At 44.3% G+C, this 25,614-nt stretch overlaps 1 protein-coding gene across 3 annotated transcripts in view; it reads left to right on the forward strand.

Moving 5' to 3' along the window:
• The window catches only part of LOC134914434 (low-density lipoprotein receptor-like), an 86,170-nt gene extending 66,924 nt beyond the window's left edge, over window positions 1-19,246 (forward strand). For 2 of the 3 annotated variants that reach the window (XM_063920045.1, XM_063920047.1), the window contains 6 exons: window positions 8,827-8,934; window positions 9,811-10,047; window positions 10,412-10,808; window positions 14,539-14,667; window positions 18,097-18,129; window positions 19,159-19,246. In XM_063920045.1, the coding sequence (XP_063776115.1) occupies window positions 8,827-8,934; window positions 9,811-10,047; window positions 10,412-10,808; window positions 14,539-14,667; window positions 18,097-18,129; window positions 19,159-19,165 (911 nt within the window). In that variant the 3' untranslated portion in view covers window positions 19,166-19,246. The remainder of the gene's footprint in view (window positions 1-8,826; window positions 8,935-9,810; window positions 10,048-10,411; window positions 10,809-14,538; window positions 14,668-18,096; window positions 18,130-19,158) is intronic. The other variant, XM_063920046.1, reaches the window with a different exon arrangement.
• The last annotated feature ends 6,368 nt before the right edge of the window (window positions 19,247-25,614 follow it).

The raw sequence follows: 25,614 nt of genomic DNA on the forward strand, positions 1-25,614 counted from the left end.
GACAGGAGCGTGGAGGAGAGGTGATGGGGTCCCATCCTCGTCTGGCCAGAATGCATCCAGTGCAACCGCCGTCCATGCCCATTATGCGCTGCACTCCTCTCGGCATTGTATCCTCTAACAGGAGTAGTGCAGCCTGGACAGGAGTGCTGAGGGTCCGCTGCTCTCGCCTACCTGAAACACTCCAGCTAACAGCCCCACACAGTCTGTGTCGGTGAGTGCTATATATGGCTTGGCATACTGACGGGCTGGCAGCCCGCCTGTATTGGTGGCATATAATTTCATCGGACTTGTACTGATGCAGTCTATGGTAAGCTTTATTGCACCTTTGTCGCAAATCAGGAGCAGCAGTAGTCGAGGGCTGTCCAGCCATGGCACTGCAGGGCTCCAGAGTGTGTGGCTATGTGAGTCGCACATGCAGGCTACTAGCCACTTTCCCGCTGTACAGCCACTCACTGAGCAGGCACAAATCAAACTTAATTTGGCAAATTCTGGGTCCAGTAAATTGAAGTGCTGGTATGTCGTACCGCCACATACAGACGCACTTCGACAACTAAGTGTACTGTATGTGTGCGTGACTAGACTTGGCTCAAATAACGACAATAGAACACAATATAATTGGGTTCTGTTGTACAGCATTTATTTCAGCTGCGTAGAGTGCTGTGCGGCCCATCCATTTCCTATATGTTCCTGCTCATGCCACCCGGTCTCGTTTCTGTCTCTCATGTCTTTCTGCTTCTGCGGTCATGCTGCCTGTCTCTTTCCTGTCTGTGTGTGTCTCTCCTCCCCCTGTCACTCTACCATCTTTCTCTTCCCTCTGTCTTTTCCTTCTGCCTGTCTCACTTCCTTATGTTTCTCTCTTCCCACTGTCCTCTCACATCCTATGTCAGTCTCTATCTTTCTCCCATCTGTCTATCTGCCGGTGTACTTTCTGTTTGGGGGGGGGGGGGGAATTTGAGGTTTTAGGGTACTCTTCTGTGTAATGTGCATTCCTGAACATTACAGGGGGTTGGCTACCCATATTATGCTACTCAGATGTAGCATAGTATGGGTGTGTATTTGGAGGGGAACAGGTTGCTGAAAGTAGTTGCGTACAGGATACATTGGAGGCCATACTCAGACAGATGATCTGCACCTAGCATAGGGCTAGTGAAAGTTTCAATGGTGCAACCAATGGTGGCCTATAAAGACTCAAAAAGCAGGATTGCCACATCTGTAGACACTGTCTGGGCGTCTCGGACCTTGCACATTCGGATGCATGCATGTATACCAGGAAAGGGCATTGTAGCGCCATTAAAATAAAGTCGCAGGCGTAATTACAGCAAGTAAGTCCTTGACCTTGGTTCAACTCTGAATCTGGCCTTATGAGGGGAGATCCCACCCCCATTCAAAAGACCCCCAACCCTCCCAACACGTCCAACCCCCATTAGGGCTGCTTCAAGAAAATTTCCGTGCTGGTTTAACATCCAGTCCGCCCCTGGTTGGGGGTCAAAAGTAGACTGCTGTAGAAAAGACCATTGAGCCACATGCAGAGTTGGACATACATGCAACACAAATTGCTACATTTTCCCCACAACTTGCTCCCTCAGATATGGCTGAAGTACAGTAAGGGCATTTTGACTCAATGCTGGAGTTGGATGACTTGCAGGTATTTGACCCACTGGAAAAGTTGCAAGCTGATGGCCATGGGCTGCAATGAATTTGTCAAATGCATATGAAATACAATATTTTTTATTTTTTTTATTTTAATGAAGCCTATTTCCTGCTTGGTTTGTGAGGGGGCTGCTCATACTGTATGCTAGTGTGACTTTTAAAATAAAGTGTTGTCAGGCTCTATACAACTTCAGTGTTTATCTGTTACTATAAGCCAGTCCGGAAATTTACAGTAAAAGTACATGAGATATGTACTGTTCATCCTGTTTGCTGACTGCAAAGCCATGCCTGTTTTCTTGCAGCATCTGCTCCTCTTATTTGCTAGATTGGGTGGTGCATCTCTAGCCTTGCTGAGCTTGCTGCGTCTGCCGTCTATGTATGGCAAACTTTCTGCATGTGACAAAAGTGAATTTATTTGAGATACATATTACATTTACATTGAGACTACTTGCTTTCAGCTCTGCAGAAGGACGCGTGTGTTGCGAGGTTTAGGTGCCATCCACTTGGAGTCTGTCAGTGAATGTGTTGCAGATTGAGTAAAATGTTTCTTAAAAATAAAAATCTTTTCTTAGCAATATTGTTTATGGACACATTGAAATATGGATTCTTATTCTGTTACTGCACTATTTCATCCTAATAAAGGAAACTCAAAATAACTGTCAAAGTAAATACAAGAATATAATTATGAAGGGATGTAGTTGCATTGCCGGCAGTCGGAATCCCAGCGGTCAGGATACAGATGCCGGAATCCTGATCACTGACAGTATCGCCAGCTGGTATCCCGGCTAAAGGGCTATTCCCATTTGCGGGCTTCATTGCGCTCACCCCCCTGCCAGCATTCCAGCGACTAGGATCTCTGTATGCTGCTTGCCAGGATCCCGGACGCCGGCATCCAATAACCAACACATTTATAAATGGCCATAAAATAGAACTACTTATGCGACTTTGTAAATGTTAAAGAATCGCATCACTCCTTTTTCCACGAATCATCGTGAGAGCATTGTAATACCCCTTTTTCATTGCCATAATAACAAAGGTTATTGTGGAGTCAATCCGGGCTGCAGTGCAGTGGAAAAGAGTCCCAAAAAAATAACAGGTTTTTCTGGGGGGGTTTTTTATACTGTAAAAACTGGTCGATACTTTTTTTTTTTTTCCATCCACTAGGGGTCACTGGAGTACTCTTGGGATATGGACGGCTTCCATAGGAACAAGGCACTGAATAGTTACATTTAGAACACTCCTCCCCTCCATATCCCAGAGTACCTCAGTGTTTTTTCTGTGCTCATAGTAGCAACAAGGCTTGTGGAGTTATCCACACTACTTTTTGAATATTTTTATTTTTACAACATTTTCCACATCCCTTCCCCCCTTCCAATAGGCATGGGTCCGGGATAGTGGAAGCTGCTTACAAGCAGCTACTGGCGCGTCGGTCCTCTCTAAAAAGAGCTCCCTCACAGCCACGTGCAGGACTACCTGCAGGAGAAGCTGGACGGAGCTTGCAGAAGTAGCCCCGTCATAGCCCTCACTACAAGGCGTCCAGGTATGTTGGGGACGGGGCGGTCAGCTCACGCTGCCGCCCCGCTGTGTGGGGACACTGTTTGTAGCCGTCGCCACTTCCAGGAACCGCTGCTATGTGATGGCCCGCCGCCGCTACCTGGTCACCGCCGATGTGCTACCTCCCGCCGCTCACAGAGCCGCGCCGGCCGCATACACCATGCATAGCCGCCGCTCCACGGCTCTATGCAATGCGCTCCCCGGCTCCCTCTACCTCAGCTCCCCGCAGGTAATCCCCGGCTCCGTGTAACAGATGGCGGTACATGGAGTACGGGGGGGAAGCACACACACAAGGGGAGAGAGTGTGCCCATAGCAGCAGCAGAACGCTGCATGGGTTATTAGATAGAGAGGCTATTAAGCCTTTTTTAACAGGATATTCACTGATTATATCTGTTTGGGAAGTTATAATCTGCACTTTGTTATATACTGTAAGCATGGGGGGGCCATTTTAACCATGCTTCTTGTTTCTTCCTGTTGGGATTCCAGACGTTCCTGTACTACATCTCTACTCCACAGAAGGCGCAGGGGTGTTAGTGGGAATTTGGGATAAGATTTCATATAGACTGGCGTGCACTGCACTTGGCCAGATAGATAGATAGATAGATAGATAGATAGATAGATAGATAGATAGATATATATATATATATATATATATATATATCTCTATCTATCTATCTATCTATCTATCTATCTATCTATCTGTTTACCTTAGTACAATTTTACTGAGTCGTGCAAGTTGTCTGTCTGCATAATGAGTAAGGCACCAGCAAAAACAAAAATGCAGTTTCACTGCCATATCTGTAAGAATGTGTTGCCGGATGGATCTACCACATGTACAGTGTGTTTTGTGGATTCTGCTACGAATACAAGTTTGACTCCGGTTACAAAGCCTGTTCCATCCCCAGACCCTCCATGGGCTATGCTAACACAGGTTATGGCTGGATTGCAATCAGAATTGGCCGCCGCTCGACAAGAGCGGGAAGCGGCAAGATCTGAGTCTAGGGTGAGACCGCTAGAAGTACTGGAGGGGTCTCAGCCTTGCCAAAAGTCCAAGTCCACTTTGGGTAAAAGGGAGAAATTTACTTTGTCTTATAATTTACCAGTTTCTGCTATGTTGCATTCTGACTATTCTATGCCAGACCTCTTTGCGCAAGATGACGGTGAGGAGGGCGAAGTAGACCAGCAGTCAGATAGTGACGATTTTGACAGCCCGGGCATTGATAATCTCATCAGAGCGGTGCGTCAGTCTCTGAAGTTTACAGAAACTGAGGAACCTCTGACAAATGATGAGGTCGTCTTTACTAAACGACAGAGGACTCCAATGTGTTTTCCTGTTTCGGAATCTCTTAATAAGATGTTACTAGAAACACGAAAGAATCCGGATAAACTGTTTTCTATACCTCGCAGATTTAAGTCTAGTTACCAGTTTCCAGAGTCTGTGACAGCTACATGGGAGAATCCGCCATTGGTGGATTCGTCTGTGTCTAAACTTACAAAGAAATTAACCATACCAGTACCAACTGCTACTATGCTTAAAGACACTTCGGACCGCAAAATAGAAGCTATGCTAAAGTCCATGTATACAGCAGCAGGAGTGTTGCTTAGACCTGGGTTGGTTGGCATTTGGGTAACTAAGGTGTTAATGGTATGGATAACAGAACTCAAGTCTGCCCTAAGTGACAATCGCCTTATACTTCTCGCTGATCAAATCTGGGAAGCTGCTGATTATCTATGTACAGCTTCTACTGACGTCTGTCAGCTCACTTCTCGCCTTTCATCCTCGCTAGTTACAGCACGACGAGCACTCTGGCTGCGGTCTTGGCAAGCTGAGGCGGAGGTCAAAAAAGGTATAGAGGCGTTACCTTACGGTGGCGAGAAGTTGTTTGGTCCTGAATTGGACAAATAAATTTCTGAGGCCACGGGAGGAAAGTCTGTTTTCTTACCATTGCCTCCAACAGTACCTAGGCGGAGATACTCTGGACCTGCGTTCAAATCCTTTAGACCTCAGTCCTTTCGCGGGTGTGGCAGAGGAACAGCCACGCCTGGTAGACGAGGTCGGACGTGGTTTCCAACAAACCAACACCAGTCGGGACGCTAAGGTCACTGACAAGCCAGTGGCATAACGGGCTCCCAGCCCATCTCGGATCTCCAATTGTAGGAGCACGCCTTCAGACGTTCCAGTTGGCGTGGCTCCAGACGTCCACAGATGGGTGGATCCGCAATTTAGTGTTAAAAGGTTACAAAATAGAGTTCGAATGTCTCCCGCCACTGCGGTTTTTCAAGACAGGACTCCCTGTGTCGGACGACAAGAGGGCGGTTCTGCAAATTGCCATTCAGTCTCTGCTGGATGCAGCAGTTTTGATTCCAGTCCCTGTACACCAACAAGGTCAGGGTTATTATTCAGGTCTGTTTGTGGTACCAAAGCCGGATGGCTCGGTCAGGCCAATATTGAACTTAAAGGGTCTCAATCAGTACGTCACTTACTACAGATTCAAGATGGAATCTCTGCAGTCAGTAATTGCAGGTTTAGAGCCACAGGAATTCATGATTGCACTGGATCTCAAGGATGCGTACTTACACATTCCGATTTGGCCACCTCATCAGAGGTTCTTGCGGTTTGCAATACGGCAGAACCATTATCAGTTTCAGTCTCTACCGTTTGGCCTCTCGTCAGCGCCTCGGGTATTCACCAAGGTGATGTCTGTGATGATAGCTCATCTCAGATCCCTGGGAGTGATAATAGTTCCGTACTTGGACGATTTGCTCATCAAGGCTTCGTCTCACCAGATGCTCCTCAAACATGCGTTGCTAACGTACAATGTACTGGTTCAGCACGGTTGGATTGTCAACTTCAAGAAATCACATCTGATTCCGTCTCAATGACTTAAATTCCTAGGTATGATTCTCGATACGGTAAATCAAAGAATTTACCTACCAGAACAGAAAGTACAGGTCATTCGTCATCTGGTACATTTAGTGCTCAAGCCACGCACAGTCTCTGTACATTTGTGCATTCGCCTCTTAGGCACAATGGTGGCGGCTTTCGAAGCGCTTCAGTTCGGGAGATTTCACTCACGTCCTTTTCAACTGGATGTGCTCGCACAGTGGTCGGGCTCGCATCTGCAGATTCACCACAGGGTGAGGTTGTCGCCACGGGCCAGAGTGTCTCTACTCTGGTGGCTCAAAGTACACAATCTAACCGCAGGGAAACGGTTCGGCGCCTGGAATTGGATAATTCTAACGACGGACGCGAGTCTCAGAGGTTGGGGAGCTGTAGTTCAAAATTGTCAGTTCCAGGGTCTCTGGGCGGATCACGAAAGATTGTCTATAAATGTCCTGGAACTCCGGGCTATTTACAATGCGCTACGACATGCAGTGCACATGCTTCGGTTTCAGACTGTTCAGGTGCAGTCAGACAATGCGACGGCGGTCGCATACATCAACAATCAAGGAGGAACGAGAAGCCGCATGGCAATGCGGGAAGTAGCTTGAATCCTCAATTGGGCAGAGCATCATCAAGTGATATTGTCGGCAGTGTTCATTCCGGGAGTGGACAACTGGGAGGCGGATTATCTCAGACGTCGGGATTTTCATCCAGGAGAATGGGCATTAAATCCAGAAATGTTTCACATGTTGGTCCAGAGGTGGGGTTACCCTCAAGTGGACCTGATGGCATCTCGCCACAATCACCAAACACCCCAGTATGTGTCCAGAACGCGGGATCCAAAGGCAGTGGCGGTGGATGCTCTCACCATCGCGTGGCTGTACAGCCTCGTGTATCTGTTTCCACCGTTTCCGCTACTCCCTCTGTTGCTAAAACGGATCAAAAGAGTCCGTCACAGTAATACTAGTGGCGCCTCATTTGGCCTCGGAGAGCTTGGTTCTCGGATCTCCGCGGACTACTCGCAGACGATCCTTGGCCGCTCCCACTACGTACGGACCTGTTACAACAGGGTCCATTCCTTTACCCCGATTTAGCGTGGCTGTTTGACGGGGTGGCTGTTGAGACAGCCCTCTTAAGAAGAGAGGGCATTCCAGAATCTGTTATACCAACCATGTTACAAGCTAGGAAGCCGGTTACGGCAGCTCATTATTACAGAATTTGGCGTGCCTATATAGCTTGGTGTGAAGATCGGAAGTTTCCGACTTCATCTTTCAAGTTATCCCGTCTTTTGTTATTTCTACAGACAGGGTTAGATGGAGGACTGCGTTTATCTACACTAAAGGTGCAGATATCTGCATTGTCAATTTACTTTCAAAGACGATTGGCTCAATTGCCGTCGGTACACACTTTTCTGCAAGGAGTCCTCAGAGTACAGCCTCCATTCATTCCACCTACAGCGCCATGGGACTTGAATCTGGTTTTAGATTTCTTACAGTCTTCATATTTTGAACCCTTACAACAAGTGGATATTAAGTTTCTTACTTGGAAAACAATTTTTCTACTAGCCTTAGCTTGTCATGCAAGCCACCGTATTTGGTGTTTCATGATGACAGAGCGGAACTTCGGACGAATTCCACTTTCTTACCAAAGGTAGTGTCATCATTTCACATCAATCAACCAATAGTAGTTCCTGTGTTGACAGGAAATTCTGGAACCTTGGATGTGGTACGCGCATTACGCGTTTATGTATCCCAAACGTCTACAGTTCGGAAGACTGATACAATGTTTGTTCTCTATGATGCTGCCAAGATGGGTTGGCCAGCTTCTAAGCAGACTTTATCCAGATGGATTAAACTGACCATTCGTCAGGCTTACCTTCATGCTAGGTTACAGCCGCCTACATCAGTAACAGCTCATTCCACACGTTCTGTGGGAACTTCGTGGGCAGCTGGTCGTGGGGCTTCTACGACGCAGCTTTGCCATGCGGCTACATGGTCATCAGTGCACACGTTTGTGTGCTTTTATAAGTTTGATACGTTTGCGGCATCAGCATCTAGCTTTGGCCGCCTAGTGTTACAGGTGCCAAACAGCTCTCCCGCCCACGGGGGAAACTTTGGTACGTCCCAAGAGTACTCCAGTGACCCCTAGTGGATGAAAAAGAAAATAGGATTTTGGTACTTACCAGGTAAATCCTTTTCCTTGAATCCATAGGGGGCACTGGATGCCCACCCAGAGCAGTTTTACCTGGTTTGTGGTAAGTTCAGGGGATCTTATGGTAACACGTTCTCACCGACTGGTTCAAAGTTTCAAGTTCTAGCGGTTATAGTGCCAACTGTTTAGTTGTCAGTCACGTTATGTGTCTACTTTATTGTTGTCCGTTATGTTATATGTAATTCTCCATTGTCAACCTCTGTAGCTCCTGTTCGGCTCAGTAAAAAACACTGAGGTACTCTGGGATATGGAGGGGAGGAGAGTTCTAAATTTAATTATTCAGTGCCTTGTTCCTATGGAAGCCGTCCATATCCCAAGAGTACTCCAGTGCCCCCTATGGATTCAAAGAAAAGGATTTACCTGGTAAGTACCAAAATCCTATTTTTACATAACTAAATTAGAGGACAGAAGACAGGAAGCACTTCCGTTGTGTATGTATCTGGCACATTATGCCATGACACTATTGCATCTTAACATATATTATTTTTTTTATTTTTTTCCCCATTTTGTAATATTCACGTCTTAGGAAAACCAAAAGTTTGGTTCAGCAGATTGGATACACAAGAAAATAATTTTTTTGAAATGGACCAGAAGGTGGTTGATCTTAAAGTGTACAGCAGCCTGACTCAGCAAGGTAAATTCAGATACTCTAATACTTTGTTTTTGTTTTTTTTGTTTATTTTATGTATAGGTAAACAGCTGGTCTTTTAGGGCTTTCTAACCACTATCCATTTGTATAGTTTAGTGACTTTACAAATGGTCCATGGGTCGCACGGAAGGGATTTATTTACGAAGCGTCAGGTTGCAAAACCCACTGCTTCCAATCTGCGTGCTTGTGGCTCTTTATTTAGTCTTTGCCCTTATTAAGGTTGAAGACCCTGGGCCCCTAGGGGCTTAATCCAGCTCAGAATGGGCGGGTGCGCTTACTTACGTGGGTGACAGTCTAGCTACACCCCTTGTTGTTTTACAGACTCTCACTGTCTCTTATGTAAAGTGTTTTGACAGTTTTATTGGTGCAGATAAATGTTTTACAAATTGGAAGTGGTGGTTATACATTGATACTATTCCATTGTAATTAACCTATCCGTGATTTTCTAAATGATAACTTTTATCCAGGGGCGTAACTAGGTATGGGATGTACTGTAGTTACCTGACCGGCGGCCACATTACCGTTGGCTAAATCCCACACCCCTCTAAATCCAGACAGTCTGTATGCCAACTAGCAGGGACTATTCCCACTCGTGGGTGTCCACAAGGGGCTTTTTTGTATATTCTGTTTTTAGTATAAATTGGAGTAGTTCTTAATTCTCGCTTCCATTAATTGTGCAGGAAGTAGAAGCAATGATGTAACACAAGTTCAATTATGATGCAATTTATTTTGGTCAGCAAAGCCAATTCTGAGATTTATATTCTCTTAAGTGCATAGGTTGTTTGTACCAAAAGTGGCATAGACCTGCTAAAGAATTCAGAATTTACAATGTTGTGTTTCTTTTTTTCTCTAACAAAACAGGCAGCAATGGATGTTCCAAAAATAATGGTGGCTGTAACCAGATTTGTCTGCCAAACCTCAAAGGACGTACATGCCGTTGCTCCTCTACCCATCACCTGGTGAATGGTACACGGTGTCTTGAGGAGTTACAATGCCCCAAAGGTTCTCAGATCTGCAAAGATGGTTTAAAGTGTATTCTGAATAACAAAATATGTGATCACCAAGCAGACTGTTTAGATCGTTCTGATGAAGAAAGCTGTAAGTAATATATACAGTGTATTGAAATACATTCTAGGCACCTAGGATAATCGCAGGTACTCTTTGGATACTACAAATTTCTTTATGTAAAATGTTTATGCCAATTCTATTTTGGAAAATGTTTAAAAGATTAATTGGTATTTATGGTGCCTTGCGTCAATTCCACAATATATGGATTTGCTGTGCATAAGTTATGTTGGTACTGTGCAATGTTGAAAACCTGAGAATGGAATTCTGCTCACACTCCTGTTTAATTTCTGATTAAACATCCTTTTCTGATACACCAGAAGAACGATGTTCAAAATATCATCATGTTTTCAGTTTTGCCTCCACTTTACATCTCTTCTGTTGTATTTTTGTGTAGGCAAGTACAGGATTGAAGGAAAGGGTACGAAGAATGCCATTTTGACAACCCTGACAGCCAAACCTAAAACATCTGCTGACAGAAACCTGTATACTCCAAGTAGCACTTTCTCTGTAGATTTTGAAAAAACAGAATATAACCAAACAAATGAAGATTTTGGAAGAAACATGGAGTCCAGGCCATGTAATAGCGAGATCTGTAACACGAGAGGAACTTGTGTGGTTGAAAACGATGTTGTCAAATGTCGGTGTGCCCTGGGTTACGCTGGAGACTTTTGTGAAGAAGGGTTAAAACCACTCGCTGTGCCCCTCACTCTTGGCACTATAGCAGTTCTTCTTGCGTTTGTGATAGCAGCTGGAGTCTTTCTGTTTATCTCCCGAAGAAGAGCTTTGGAAAGGTTGGCATTGCAATGAGTAATACATGAAAGCCACTCCTTATTCTAGTCAAATGAGAAAGATGGGTTTGTCCTGTGTGTGTGTGTGTGTGTGTGGTGTTTTATTTTTTTGTTTAATAGCTGTTTGTTCAGTCTGCATCATACAGAAACTACTGGATGAATTTGGATTGTGTTTTCATTATTTGTATAGCTTAGTGACTCAGAACTAAACTGAGGTATGTATGATCTGGGTGTAGTATGGTATGCCGGCGCTCGGGCTCCCGGCGACCAGCATACCGGAGCTGGGAGCCCGACCGCCGGCATACCGACAGCGTGGCGAGCGCAAAGGAGACCCTTGCGGGCTCGCTGCGCTCGCCACGCTGCGGGCACGGTGGCGCGCTACGCGCGCCACACTATTTTATTCTCCCTCCAGGGGGGTCGTGGACCCCCACGAGGGAGAATAGCTGTCAGTATGCCGGGTGTCGGGATTCCGGCGCCGGTATACTGTGCGCCGGGATCCCGACATTCGGCATACTGAAGACCACCCGTATGATCTCTAGCACAAGATAAAATTAATTCAGGGAGTGCATATATAGTCTAAAACTTAATATCATTTAAACAAAACATGTATCGATAAATCACATTCACAGATGAAATATAATTTTAAAAGTTAGCAGTGTTCTGATTCCTCCAGCGGTAAAGAAAATAAAGTATGTATGTGTGTGTATGTGTATATGTATGTATATATATATATATATATATATATATAATATATTATATAATATAGCTGTACAGTAAGAGGTGGCACTCAGACTTTGTAAATTCAGAAAGCGTGTATTCAAGTGCTACATCACATCAATGTTTCGGGGACCACCGTCCCTTTCATCAGGATAAGTGCAAGTGAAGAAAATACAACAATATATAGACATACTTACCCCACACGGAGAATCCCCCACCGGCAATCACCGCTGGCCACGCCGTCCTGACTTCCTGTCACTCGTCCCGGTACGCTTCAGCTGATGCGACGTCACAGCTGCTAGCTGGGTGGCCATGGCGACGCTAGTAAACAAAACATTTAGATCAGCGTGTGCAGTGCTTGCTGCTCCGCTTTGTGCAGTGCAATATTAAACATACTGAAGGCTTTTACACCGTCTTATAAAAAATGCTTAAAAAGCTAGACCTCAATGTGCAAACTTCTAGCATAATGACAAAACTTATATTTAACAGACAAACATCATAATATAAATACACAAAAAATAGTGATAAAATGGACTAACCACGTCCTCATGTGACATAACTACTTATAGTGCAAACATTGATATAACAGGGAGACTGCCTTCCAACATAAACTCTCATGTAGGTAGCCCTACGGTATCAGTAAAGTATACCGACCACTGCAACTCGGATGTATCCACAACGTGAAGTAACCACTGTGTTGAATAGAATTAAATAAAGTTTGAGACCAACAGCCCACGCCAGCGGCTCGACATCTTAAAGGCCCTATATTGTAAAAAAGGTTTTTCACAGGAAATTTATCAATTCCAATTTCCTATGAAAAACCTTTTTTACAATATAGGGTCTTGAAGATGTCAAGCAGGTGGCGTGGGCTGTTGGTCTCAAACTTTATTTAATTCTATTCAACACGGTGGTTCCTTCACATTGTGGATACATCTGAGTAGCACTTCAATACATGCTTTCTGAATTTACAAAGTCTCCGAGTGCCGCTGCCGCCTTATTGTACAGCTATTATCTAGGGTGAGACCCTGGGGAGGGCACCGGAGCAGGACAGTCCCGTTGTGGATCCTTGGAGTGCTGGAGTTACAAAATTGTTTATATAGAGTTAGTACTCCTTTAAGCCGCAAACCAAGCACAGCCAATTTACAGCGTTCTACAGCCATTTTGATTTAATGTGTGGAGACAGATCCAGAAAAACGCTCATAAGTTAGTCAGCCAGTATATTGTTAGAGACTCCCGCTCCTGTAGCTGTATCACACAATTATTCAGGTGCAGCCGAGGGCATCAATCGATGTAACAATATAAAGAGTGTTAGAGCTGTATTGCCTATCGCATAATGTTCATGCTCACACAGCTGCCTCCAAGGCTCGTAGTGTGCTTTTCAGTTAATGCTCACAACGGGTATGATCACAAGGCAACGCTGACCTCCTGGCCGGGTCACTTGCACATCCATATGTCGCTAATTGCAGAGCTGCGGTTTCGACATCCTCTGACTAAACCGCAGCTGTATATTTGCGGAGAAACGTGTAAGGAACAGGGCTTTTACACTGGACTCTACCTGATATATCTCCAGCGGACTCCTGTCATTACCGGACTCTGACTCCACAAACTCTGCCGCTCTGAAATTAGCGGCAGCGGCAATTAGCTGCAGGCATAGACCTCAGGACCAGCTGCTTCTCCCATGGGCAACTTTACATGTCTTGCTCACGAGTTGGTAGCCCCAAGCATCCAATCGTGTTGATCCCTGAAGGAAATACTGCAAATGTTTAGTAAGAAATTGTGAGAAATGTGTATTTTATATAAAATACACATCACCATATTAAATGGCACTACTGTCTTTGTAATGGCATCAATTCCACAATACATGTTGTGCTATGTATGTGTATGTATGTATGTATGTATGTATGTGTATATATATGTATGTTTGTATGTGTGTGTGTGTATATATATATATATTATAGTGTGTGTGTATATATATATATATATATATATATATATATATATATATATATATATATATATTGTGTGTGTATATATGTGTGTATGTATGTGTATATATATATATATATATATGTATGTGTGTGCATATATATATATATATATATATATGTGTATGTGTGTGTATATGTATATATGTGTGTGTATATGTATATATGTGTGTGTATATGTATATATGTGTGTATATGTGTGTGTATGTGTATATGTGTGTGTGTATATGTGTGTGTGTGTATATATGTGTGTATGTATATGTGTGTGTGTGTGTGTGTGTGTGTGTGTGTGTATGTATGTGTGTGTATATGTGTGTGTATATTTATACACCCAAGTGAGAGGGATATCTGTAATGTGTTGGATGCTAATGTGGCTCGTGTTAGATTTCGTTACTTATTAAAGTGACAATGGTAGGTTAGATAAGGTATCGGATTTAGTCTAACAATGCTCTGTAGAACCTAAATCAGTGTTCTCCACTTCAAGCCTCATGTTTTGAGGATTCCTGTATGTGGAAGCAAGTGGCAGTAGCGGATCTTGCCACGGGCAAGCAGGACTTTTGCCCAGGGCGCCATCCGGAGGGCGCCGCACCAGGGCAAGATCCGCTGCTGCTGTGTGCCCCTTGCTGCCGCTGGGGAGGGAAACTAGACGCGTACGCGTCTAGTTTCCCTTCGTGGAGAGGTCCTTTACTGTGCGGTGCGCGATGACGTCATCGCGCACTCATCGCGCACCGCACATTTCAGTCTGTACAGGGGGCGTAAATGACCACGCCCCCTGTGCGAAGCCACGCCTCCTAATGCCGCCCGGGGCGCCAGAAGCCCCGGAACCGGCCCTGGCAGGTGGGATAATTATGGACTCGCAGCCAACAGAGTAACTCATCTGTGCATAATTAAAGGTATCCACAAAACATGACCTGTTGGTTGTAATTGCAGCCTGGAGTTGTGAACCACTAACCTAGATCATTTGCTTGGCTGTGTTCTTTTCTTTGTTCATACAATATTACGTTAATGCAAAAGGTTCTTTCTATATTTAGGACCTATAGCTCTGCTTCTTCAAGGACTCTAACTAGGCAAACTAAGGACACGGAGCCACTGGAAGCAGAGAATATGGAGTTCTCTGAAACCATTTTTAATGACGCATTTGATGCTGAAGGCACCAACAGGTATCACTCACTTATTCTTCTATTTCGTATCTTAGTCTTTATATGGGTCCACAAGGGTTCTGCAGTGTCTTACAAAGTACATAAATAGTATTAACAAAACAAGAATAAAGTAACTTACAGTATAGAACATTGCAGGACATGATTTATAAATATTGCTGCATCAATAGTCCTAATAGGTTCTGCCACCCTGTGGCTTATTTTAAGTGTTGGTTACCATTGTAGGCAGAGGGGAGGAGATGATGGTATAGATGAGAGAATAAAAAGCACATGAGGAAAGAGGGCCCTGCTCATGAGAGCTTACAATCTAAAGGAGGGACAGACATTGAGACAGAGGGGAGAGACGGTGAGCAAGGAGCAGTGAGTTAGAGTGAGGGTTGGAAGCCTTTGATAAAGAAGTAGGCTCTGATAACCCATTTGAAGTTTTTTGTAGAGAGGCAGATAGTTCAAGTGGGAGAGATCAGCACAAGCAGAATCTTGGTGTGAGGAGAGGCAGCAATCATTTTTGGACCCTAGTGGGCCAGAGTCTGAAGGGAGATGTAATCAGATGTAAATAGAGAATTGGATGAGAGCTTTGTAAGTACAGTAAGTGGTAAGTTTTGAATTGGGTTCTGAAGGGTAAGGGAGACAGATGTACATTTGAAGAGGAATGTGAGCTGGGTAGCAGCATTGAAGATGGACTGTAGTGGGGGGAGACTAAAGAGGAGGTTACAGTAGTACAGTCTGTAGATGACCAGTGAGTGGATGAGAGGGTCTTAGTTGCCTCTGGGGTGATCCTGGTGATATTTTGAGCTGGAAATGGCAGGACAGAGAGGTACTGAATGTGTGGTTTGAAGGGAAAAGACTCCAAGACCACACTTGTGGGCTAGAGGGGGCTGTGGTGCAGTCAGACATTGAGGGAGGTTATTAGGGAGGGTGGTCAGATTATCAGCTCAGTCTTAGACATGTTAAGTTTAAGAGTGCTGAGACAGTGGAGTATGAGATTTGGCAGGAAGGAGGGCAGTTTCTGTGGAGTGGAGAGGACAAAAGCCAGACTGAAATGGTAAAGCAGAGAGTGGGAGGAAAGATATGGCGGTAGGGTAGCTGTATACCAGTGGTAGCCAACCCTGGTCCTCGAGAGCTACCAACAGTTCACGTTTTCCAGCTCACCTAGCAGGTGCAGTCATTACTCACTGGCACATTTTGAAAGATCCACAGATGGAGCTAATTACATAACTTGTGATTCTGTCAAGAGACCTGGAAAACGTTAACTGTTGGTAACTCTCGAGGACCATGGTTTGCTACCCCTGCTGTATATGACCTACTCAAGGAGTTTGGAGGCAAAGGGGAGGAGACAAATGGGGTGATAAGTCAGGATAAAGTCAGTGGCGGTTCTAGACTTTACCTTTTACTGCTCCTCCCACCTTCAGTCACACCACCTCCCCACAAGGAACAAAACTGCACCTATCATTCTTCGACATCTGAATGATCCTACGTCACCACACAACAGCATGGATACAGTGAAATCATAAGAGGCTTGCAGACGATGCCTAGGGGGCCTTTAGTAAGACACCAATTTAAACACCAAAAAATTAATACATTTAAAAATAAAATAAAAATTCCATACACTTAGCTAAACAAAACATCCCTGAAGACAGTGTTTATTCTAAAGTCCTCCTGAGTTCTGCTTCTGGGGTGTGTAAAGTATCTATCTATGCACAATTTGCAAATTCTTGGCATACTCTTTTTCAAATCACAAAGAATTTTAAAGCATGCCAGAAAAAATTGAAGTGCCTTGCTTGTGAATATCTGATAACTGGAGTCGGGGCCGGATTAACAATGGGGCGGATGCAGCTGCAAGCCCCCCATGAAAACCGGACCACAAGACCTGCTGAAGACAGTGACAGGAAAAAATAGTTCCTGTCACCACCAGCGGCCATCCAAATCCCAGCACACTCACCCCCTCCCAATTAAAAACTCCGGCGCCGTATGCCTGAAGCCCTGCCCACTTACCCACGGCTGTCTGAAGGTAAAGCCCCTGTAACACGAAGCCACGCCCGTTTAGCCACGTCTGTCTAAAGCTCTCTGGCCTCCCAATAGCCCATTCAACCTTCCTCCAGAAGACAATCTCGGGTATTCAATTGGCCACAGGGTTTACATTTGGAGGTATTCAATTAGTCATCAGGTGGCTTTGGTGTGTTAATGAATGATGTCTGGTAATCCCCAGCCTCCTACCTCACAGCAGTGTACATCACTTCTGGTAAACTTCAATAATAGAAGCCCAAACTGGATGCTGCATTCTATTGCCCAGTGTGGGAAGCATTGCTGTGTCCAGTAGAGCAAAGCACTACTGTGGTTAAGTTGATGCTTACAACAGCAAAAGGGAAAATAACTAGTATTTGTCATCTTGTTCAAACATAGATGAACTGCAATTCTGTTTTCTATTGCTGGCCACATATTCCCTGATGATCATTATGTATAAATCATCAAGATGAGCTTATTTTCCATTATGGGACCTTTATATTTAGGTGGCTATGATGGAATATATGGAGGTATATCATGGAAAAAAAACATGTTTATAACCTAACAGAGTTGAGCTTGGATCATCCAGGCTAGCTACACATGTGCACAGATAGCAGCAGCAGCATCTCCCTCCCTCTGATACCTCTATGTAGCCCACGGGTTCCTGCAGAATACTGAGAAGTCACCTGGAGGAGTTCAATCCTTCCCTCCCCACCCAACTCGCATGCTGTCGTCTTGGTACAGTGGTGGTCATCTTTGTAGGGCGCAATGTATCATGGGCTTTGTAGTTTATCTTCCACTGCTCAGTCTGAGCAGTAAAAAATAAACTACAAATCCCATACCACCACTCTTTCTTCTCTGACCCTCTCGGTGCATATGCTGATAGCTGACTTTCTTAGCTACCATGACAAAGTGACCAGGTCCCTGGTGCTGCCCGCGGCTCCCCTCGACCTGTTGCCCACAGGAACAGCAAGTAGGCAGGGCTAGGGCTGTGTTACAGGGGGCGATCACCCCCCCCCCTTTAAATCTGCCACTGGATCAAGTGTGGGTCTTAAGAATGGGGAGACAAGGGTATGCTTGAATGATGAGGGGACAGTGCCTGATGAGAGGGAAATATTGAGATAGGCAAGATGGGAGCATCTAACAAATGGAGGTACTGTATCACCCATATACAAAATGCATTGCATACATTTTGCAGATGTAGCCATGCTAGTCTAGAGTGATGAACGTGGCTACATCTGTATATCAAAGTAGACACTTTATTTCCAGAAAATGTGTGTGCGCATATATAATATAATATATACGCACATGTTCAAATATATCTTATAGAAATAAAGCTACTCTGATTTTAAAAACTTGAAAATTATATTTAACAATTTTAGAATTCTAAATGTGTTTATCTGACTTATTTATAATTTTTGTGGTTTTCAGGACCATGTTTGAAACGGGTACTGAAGACCCAAAGTAAGGTCCCTTTCAATTTAAAAAATGTATTAGTATCATATCGTGTGTAGTCTGTTCTAGACTTCTTGACTTGTGGTGCTCAGAGCAAAAGTTTCCTTTGCCCCCCCCCCCCCCCCTATTTAATATAGGGACAGTACGCACCGAAGGCGGGTGTCAAAAATATAGGAGCATGGCTTTATGGAGAAGGGGTGTGGCCCAGAATAGTACCATTTACAAGTACCCCTTATACACCTTATGCCACACAGTAGTACCTTTTTATATACATCATGGCATACAGTAGAGCGCCTTATACACGTTATGCCCCAGTAGAGCCACTTATACATTGTAGAGGCCCTTATACAGATTATGCCATGGTAGGGTCCCTTACACACGTTACACCACAGTAGAGCTGCTATGGAAGTAGTTGTATTATATTACAATTTACTTGTTCAATTCAAATAAAATTAACACCGCAGCAGGCCAGTGTCACTGAGTGAGTGCGCTAACACTGCAGTTTTCCCTAGTTGTGGTTAGCCACATGGATTATAGTAACAGCGGCATCTGTGCCACCTGTATTATAGTAATAGGACACTACAGTATAACCCACCAGTGCACGATAATGCATCATCAAAGTCTGCCCTGGCTGTACTATAACAAGACATCAGTGCCTGCCCCCTTGTAGTAAAGCAACCTGACACCAGAGCCTGCTAAGGCTATACAGTAATATTGGTATACACGAAAATGGCAGCTGACCTCCTGCAGTGGCGACATGTATTGTAATACTCTAGTGCATTTCAGATGGAAAGGGCAGGGCCATAGGAAGTTCTCAGCCATCCTCCTCTTGCTCCTGGGCAGCAGAGGCTGTGACTGTGGACAGGACATAGGCTAGCCAGGCGAGGTTGGGTGGATGCCGACAGGGTGGCTGAGGCTGCACCCTACTTGCCTGTCCCTAGAACAGCCACTGGTTGTGTGGTGAAACACTATTATGAATGGTAGTATGATTAGTGTGCTGGATATAGTTTTCTAAACTATATTTTCTTTCCTTCACAGGAGCTGAGAATTCCACCAACGTTGCATTGTATAATAAAAAATGTAATATGAATATACAAATGAAAAATAATAAAAAACTTTCACATAATCACATGGTTTATTGTATTGATTACTGAAGAAGCATTGTGGCACACTATCATGCAGTTCATGGGAGAGGTCCAACCATGATCACTTGGTATCATTCTTTGTGAACAATTAAATATTCTCTGCAGTACATAGTGAGTCCCTGCCAATTGAAATATAGGCTAAGCTCTGACACACACGCCAATTAACCTACTAGTATGTTTTGGACTGTATGAGACAACTGGAGGAAATGCATGCAAACACAGAATATAAAAACTCCACAAAAGGGCACTGGAACAGAATAGAACGCACAACCTCACTGCTGTGGGGGAGTAAATGGGTATATTGGCTATATGCCGTTACTACACTCAAGTGGCATTTAGAGTTGCTGCTTGTCACTTTGCAGCTCACCTGTAGAGTTTTTTTTATATCATGCGGGCCATATCTTCGGCCTGGTTCCCTGTTCTGTAGATGCCAGTCCGAATCACCAAAACAGCATGTGTGAAAACCCCAGGCATACTGTACCCCTTAAGTCTGCTGCTCTTTTATTAGGACTCAGGATCTTTTTTCTTACTACAGTATATCACAGCTCTGCGTCTATTTATTCATCACTGCTCTCATCGGGAGGATGGGAGTGGGGGGGGACTTTATGAAAGCTTGGAGAAAGCCCTAACCCAGAGTTTCTCAAACTTGGTCCTCGTGGGCCCACACAGTGCATGTTTTGCAGGTCTCCTCACAGAATCGCAAGTGAAATAATTAGCTCCACCTGTGGACCTTTTAAAATGTGTGAGTAATTAATACACCTGTGCACCTGCTGGGTTACCTGCAAAACATGCACTGTGTGGGCTCCCGAGGACCGAGTTTGAGAACCTCTGCCCTAACCAGTCAGCTTCAATCTGTAATTTTACAGCCTGAAAAATGACCGTTGGGAGCAGATTGGTTGGTCAGCCTTCACAACTATGCAGCACTTCCATTCAGACTTTAGGGCTGTGTTTGATTCATCAGACCTCAGTCACTTACGGCTTTAACCATTTCCTCTATGGGGCTTCCAACTTTCCCCCTCTTTTTTTTAAGTGGGACTTTTAAGGGGTAATTTGCACAATGAACGATTTTTCAGTAACTATTTTTTGCGTACACACTGGGGGATATTCAGTTGTTAGGAAAAAACAGACACCCAACTAACACTTCAGTCTATTAGATAGGAAAAAACAGACACTCAGCTGACTTTCAAACAATTGAATTCCCCCACTGAATAATTTGTATGAACGATTTGACATTGGAAACATCAATATCATCCAAATTGGCTTGCAATGATAAACAATGATAGACCAATGATGAACGACTGCAGGGACGCGCATCGTTCATAGTCGGTGCCTCTACACTAAACAATATGAACAATATATTCATTTTTGAAATCTTTCATATCTTTCTAAAATGTCATTCAGTGTGTAGGGCCTTTTACACCTTTCCATAAATGGGTTCATGCCCCCTTTTTATGGGTTATTCTCCCCTCTCCGTATAGATGTGATCCTCCTATGTGTGGTATTTACAGTCTTGTCTGGGATCCAGTCAAGATCCCGCCAATCTGGATCCTGGCAGTCGAAATACAGATGCATCCTAAATAGGGTCTCAAGGCTGGTGCCGGAATCCCAACCAAACATCTGCCAGGAGAGGTAAGCCACTGGGGGGGAAGAAGGGGTAGTTCGGATTAGGCTGCGGCCCAGGGGGGGTTAGGTTTAGGCTGTGGAGATGGTGGGGGGGGGGGGGGGGTTGTTAAGGTTAATTACCAGCCCGGAGGGTTAAGTTTAGGTTGCGGGAAGGGGGCTTAGGTTCGGGTGCCACCAGCTAGGGTTACGGTTGGGCTGCGGGGAGGGTTAGGAGGTAAGTGGAAGATAAGTATATTTGCTTTCCTCTGTCTGGATTCAGACTATCTGGATTCTGACCACTGGCATCCTGACTGGTATATTCTACCCAACCCCCATTTCCTCCTCCCCCACACAACCATGCATTTTATTCTCAGGGGTGTACATTTCATTCTTCAGTATGCCACCTACCTTCACCCATTTACATTGTATCTAGTACTGGCAAAAGAAGGTCCCCCCTCCTATGTGGTGGAATCTTTCCGATGATATTCTGCAAAGACTTTGGCACAGTGACAGAGTATTTGCTTTCACTGTGCTTTACCTCTTTCCAAAGAGGTCACTGGGAAGATGGCACTGTGTAGGAGTGGGGAATACACTTGCTGGTACCAGGAAGGCATACTTTACAGTAGGTGGTGTGTGCTTCAGGGTCCAGGTGCACCACACACCCTGTGCCTGTTATAAATAAAATCATTAATATACAGCTTTACAACTAAAAAAAGCTCAAGTGTTAAACAGCCACAAACGCCAAATACTAGTTTGTGTGTATGAACTAATTCAGATAAGTGTCTTGATAAAACTATTTTTAGTTCTTATTGTGGGGGACACCTTTACATCTTTCAATGTACAAACTTTAGTAAATATTCCCCATGCAGTACTATTTCCCCTGATTCATTTTCTTTGGTTCTCCCATCCTTTGCTGGAAAGGCAGTGTCTAAACTAGTGTTTCCCGACCACAGTCCTCAAGGCAAACTAATAGTCCTGACTCTAATAAGGCTATTCAAGCTTGAACACAGATAGTTCAGACAAAATAACTGAGGTACTTAAGTCCTCTGTTCCTTAACATGTGGACTGTTTATTGTACCTTGAGGACTGGGGTTTGGAAACACTGGTTTACACCAAATGTCAGCTTCAGGGATGTTTGTATGCATCCTCAATTATCCAGCAATACTTGTAACCCACAGAACAGAAGTTAAGTTTCTTGAGTGGTAAGAGGCCTTCTTTTATGACCACACACTTACACATTGTAAATCCCTACCAGGATTTGCACATGCTTATCAGGGGTGGGCACTTGGGTGTGGTATAGAAGTTATAAAATGTGTTTCTAAACATATTATACACAAATTTATTAAAATGTGTTTGCTCGCCCCCCTTCGGGCTTGGGGGCTTGCTTTGTTTGCCACATGGTTACTAAAGGTAATAGTTTGACATGGATAGTAAATAAGTCAAAAGTTGTAAAAGCATGAAAAACCCCTAAAAAAAAAAAAAAAGTGTACCTAATGGAATCTGGCACAGTTTCTTCCTACCTGTCCCCCAACCCTACAATGTTCAGCTCTACGATTAGCACAGGTATCCATGTATAAAGTCCCCTCCAAAGTGTAAAATGTATTCTGTATAATGGATTCCCTTCCTCCTTTCTTTCAAACAGTCTGCCATATGCTTACAGATGAATCTTTTGAGAAATGTTGAGGTCCTGAAATTTGCCAGGAGCGAACAATGTTGCACCAACAAAATGTTCATTCCTCTTACCTCACTTCATTTCGACTTCCTCAAATATTTTGTTGGTAACCTGCAAATACATGGGAATGCTTGTTAAAAATGCACATAAAGCATACCAAAATGTCAGCATTTATCAGACACCCCTTATATCAAGCATTCCGGGATAGTCCTTGTATTATTGCACTGCCCTGGGGAGGAGAGGACTCCCCTCAGTAACTTCTTTCACATATGCGGAAGACTACTTCAATCATCCACTGTGCAGGGAGAGTCCACGGGGCAGACATTGGTTTTGAAAACCCAATATATAGTATATAGCTGTGCACTGGAAACTTGTGTATATTAAAATACTTTGCCAATACAGAAACCCCTTGTGTGCGGTCTAAGCGCTGTAATGGATATATGAGGACATTTACTAAGCAGTGTTAAGAGCTGAGAAGTTGCCCATGGCAACCAATCAGCAGTGAAGTAAAATCTATAATTTGCATACTACAAAATTATACAGAGCTGCTGATTGGTTGATGGGGAAACTTCTTCACTGGCTCACTTTTCCGCTCTTATGCTTAGTAAATGTCCCCCATAGTCTTCTGGAATCAGGTTATACTATTTTTCATAACGTTTGCAAATTGTATGATGGGCTCCAGTGACCATTCTAAATGTAGTAAACTGCAGATACCTTGCTGTTCGAATATAATCAATTGCTCTTTGCATTGTCAGATTAAGGTCCACATGGGCTTGTAGCTCAAAATTATGAAGGGCCTATTGTGTGGCTCGGAAGGAGGTGTGACGAGCGCTGTGGTGGTGTGACTAGTAATGTGATGTGTGCTGTGGCCTAAATAAGGTGTGTGGCCTGTGCCATGAGTGTGGCTATCTCCATGAAGATCATACCTAGGGCCTACCTTCAACCACTTAATAGTCTAATATTTTCTTGTTATAGTTAACTACCATATAATACAGAGCATCAGTGACCACCATATCATGCAGGGAGCATCACAGTGGCCACCATATAATACAGAGAGCTGTTCTGACATGCACAGAAGTAGAAAGGGGAGCAATGGTGGGGCAAATGGGGGCAATATGGACCAGAGAGGGGACTGAGGAATCCTGGGACTTACTGACACACTGACAGAATCCACTTACGACACCTACACCCCTTACTGACACAGATTCCACTTACTAACCTAAACACACTGATACAGACACACACGCACCACTTATTGACACACCACTGACACAGACTTACTGACACACCTCACTGACAAACACTTACGGATACAGATTTATTGACACACACCACTTACTGACAGATACCCATTACGGACACCGACATCACTTATTGGCACACAAATTCTTAATGACAGATACCCCTTACTGAGACAAACACACAGGCACAAATACACCTTGCTGACAGATACCACTTACTGACGCATGCACTGATAGACACACTTTCTAGCACATACATACTAAATGACACACACTTACTGACACAACCACATTTACTGACACAGATTCCACTTACTGACAAACATACTGACAGGGTCACTTACTGACACACACTGATGCAGATATCCCTTACTGACACAAATACCATTTACTAAGACAGACACCACTTAGTAAGTAATGTCTGAGTTGGTAAGAGGTTCTGATTATTGACGCACACAATACAGAAACTTAATGACCCAGACCTCCCTTAAATATGGGAGAGGAGACCCTCCGTGGCTGGTGTGTGCTGCAACTTGCCAGGTTTTGTACACCAGCTATGCTCTGACATCCATGGAGTTAGGGGTGGATTGGGATAGAACACCAGCTGGGGAATTTTCTGAAGCAGCCCTCAATATGGGGTGGAGTCTCTGATGGGGTGAGGACTGGTGGCATATCTAGTTTGGTCTAATGGTAAATAAGAGGCATGTCAACGAGTGTAATGACATATAAGGGCATATGAAGAAGTCTGCACGCATAGAAGGGGCATCTGAATGGTCTGATGGCATATAAAAATGTGTTAAGGTAGGGGAAGGGGTGGTCTTCAGTCTGCCGGCGGCCGGGCTCCTGACGACCAGCATACTGGTTCCCGGAAGCCCAACCGCCGGCATACCAACAGCTTTTCTCCCCCTTGGGGGTCCACAATCCCCCTGGAGGGAGAATAGATAGCGTGGTGTGTGTGTTGCGCCACTGTGCCCGCAGCGAGCCCACAAGGGGCTCATTTGCACTCGCCCAGCTGACTGTATGCTAGTGGTCGGGATTGCGGCGTTGGTATGCTTGCCGCTGGAAGCCCAACCACCGGCATAACATACTACACCCTAAGGGAAGGGTGCTAAGCTAAGACTTTGCCTCGTGACCCACATACCACCCCACTCCCATCTACTCCAAACCAATTCAGAATCATACATATAAGTCACCCATGATTTATTGTGACGCACATATATATATATATATATATATATATATATATATATATATATATATATACACATATGGGCGGCACTCACGGCGCAAAAAAAACAGACAGGCAAGTCTGAGAGATACGATCAACGTTTCAATGTTATTTACAACATTTTCGTCAGGATAACAGTACATTGTTTTACTCACCCTTTTAACTCCGTCTGACCGTCCATGGCGCCTCCTGCAAGCAGCGTCGCGTTCTGTCTGAAGAATGACGTCATCACGAGCCGCCAGCCGCAGCGTCACGGAGAGTACGGACCGGAGCACATAGGTGTTTTTCTAAGACATACAAAAAAAGTGATACAAACATAGCACACATTAAAACTCAAACAAGGCAGTACTGGGCACAAAAAAATAGTACTATGAATAGATTGAGTATCCATTATGATAGAAGACAATACTTCCTAATGTGTAACAATAAATTGTTAGACCCATACCGCTTGAGTGGGAGGAAAGCACAGAACACAATTATTGACACCAATCAGAAATCAATAACATACTGTTACAAACTAAATGGACATTGGCATCAATGTCTCAAGAGGGAACTAACTTAAAAGAACATGTTAGTGATTATGGCAGCATTCAACGATTACTATAA

Source organism: Pseudophryne corroboree, chromosome 1, assembly GCF_028390025.1.
Source record: "Pseudophryne corroboree isolate aPseCor3 chromosome 1, aPseCor3.hap2, whole genome shotgun sequence".
Lineage (NCBI taxonomy): Eukaryota > Metazoa > Chordata > Amphibia > Anura > Myobatrachidae > Pseudophryne > Pseudophryne corroboree.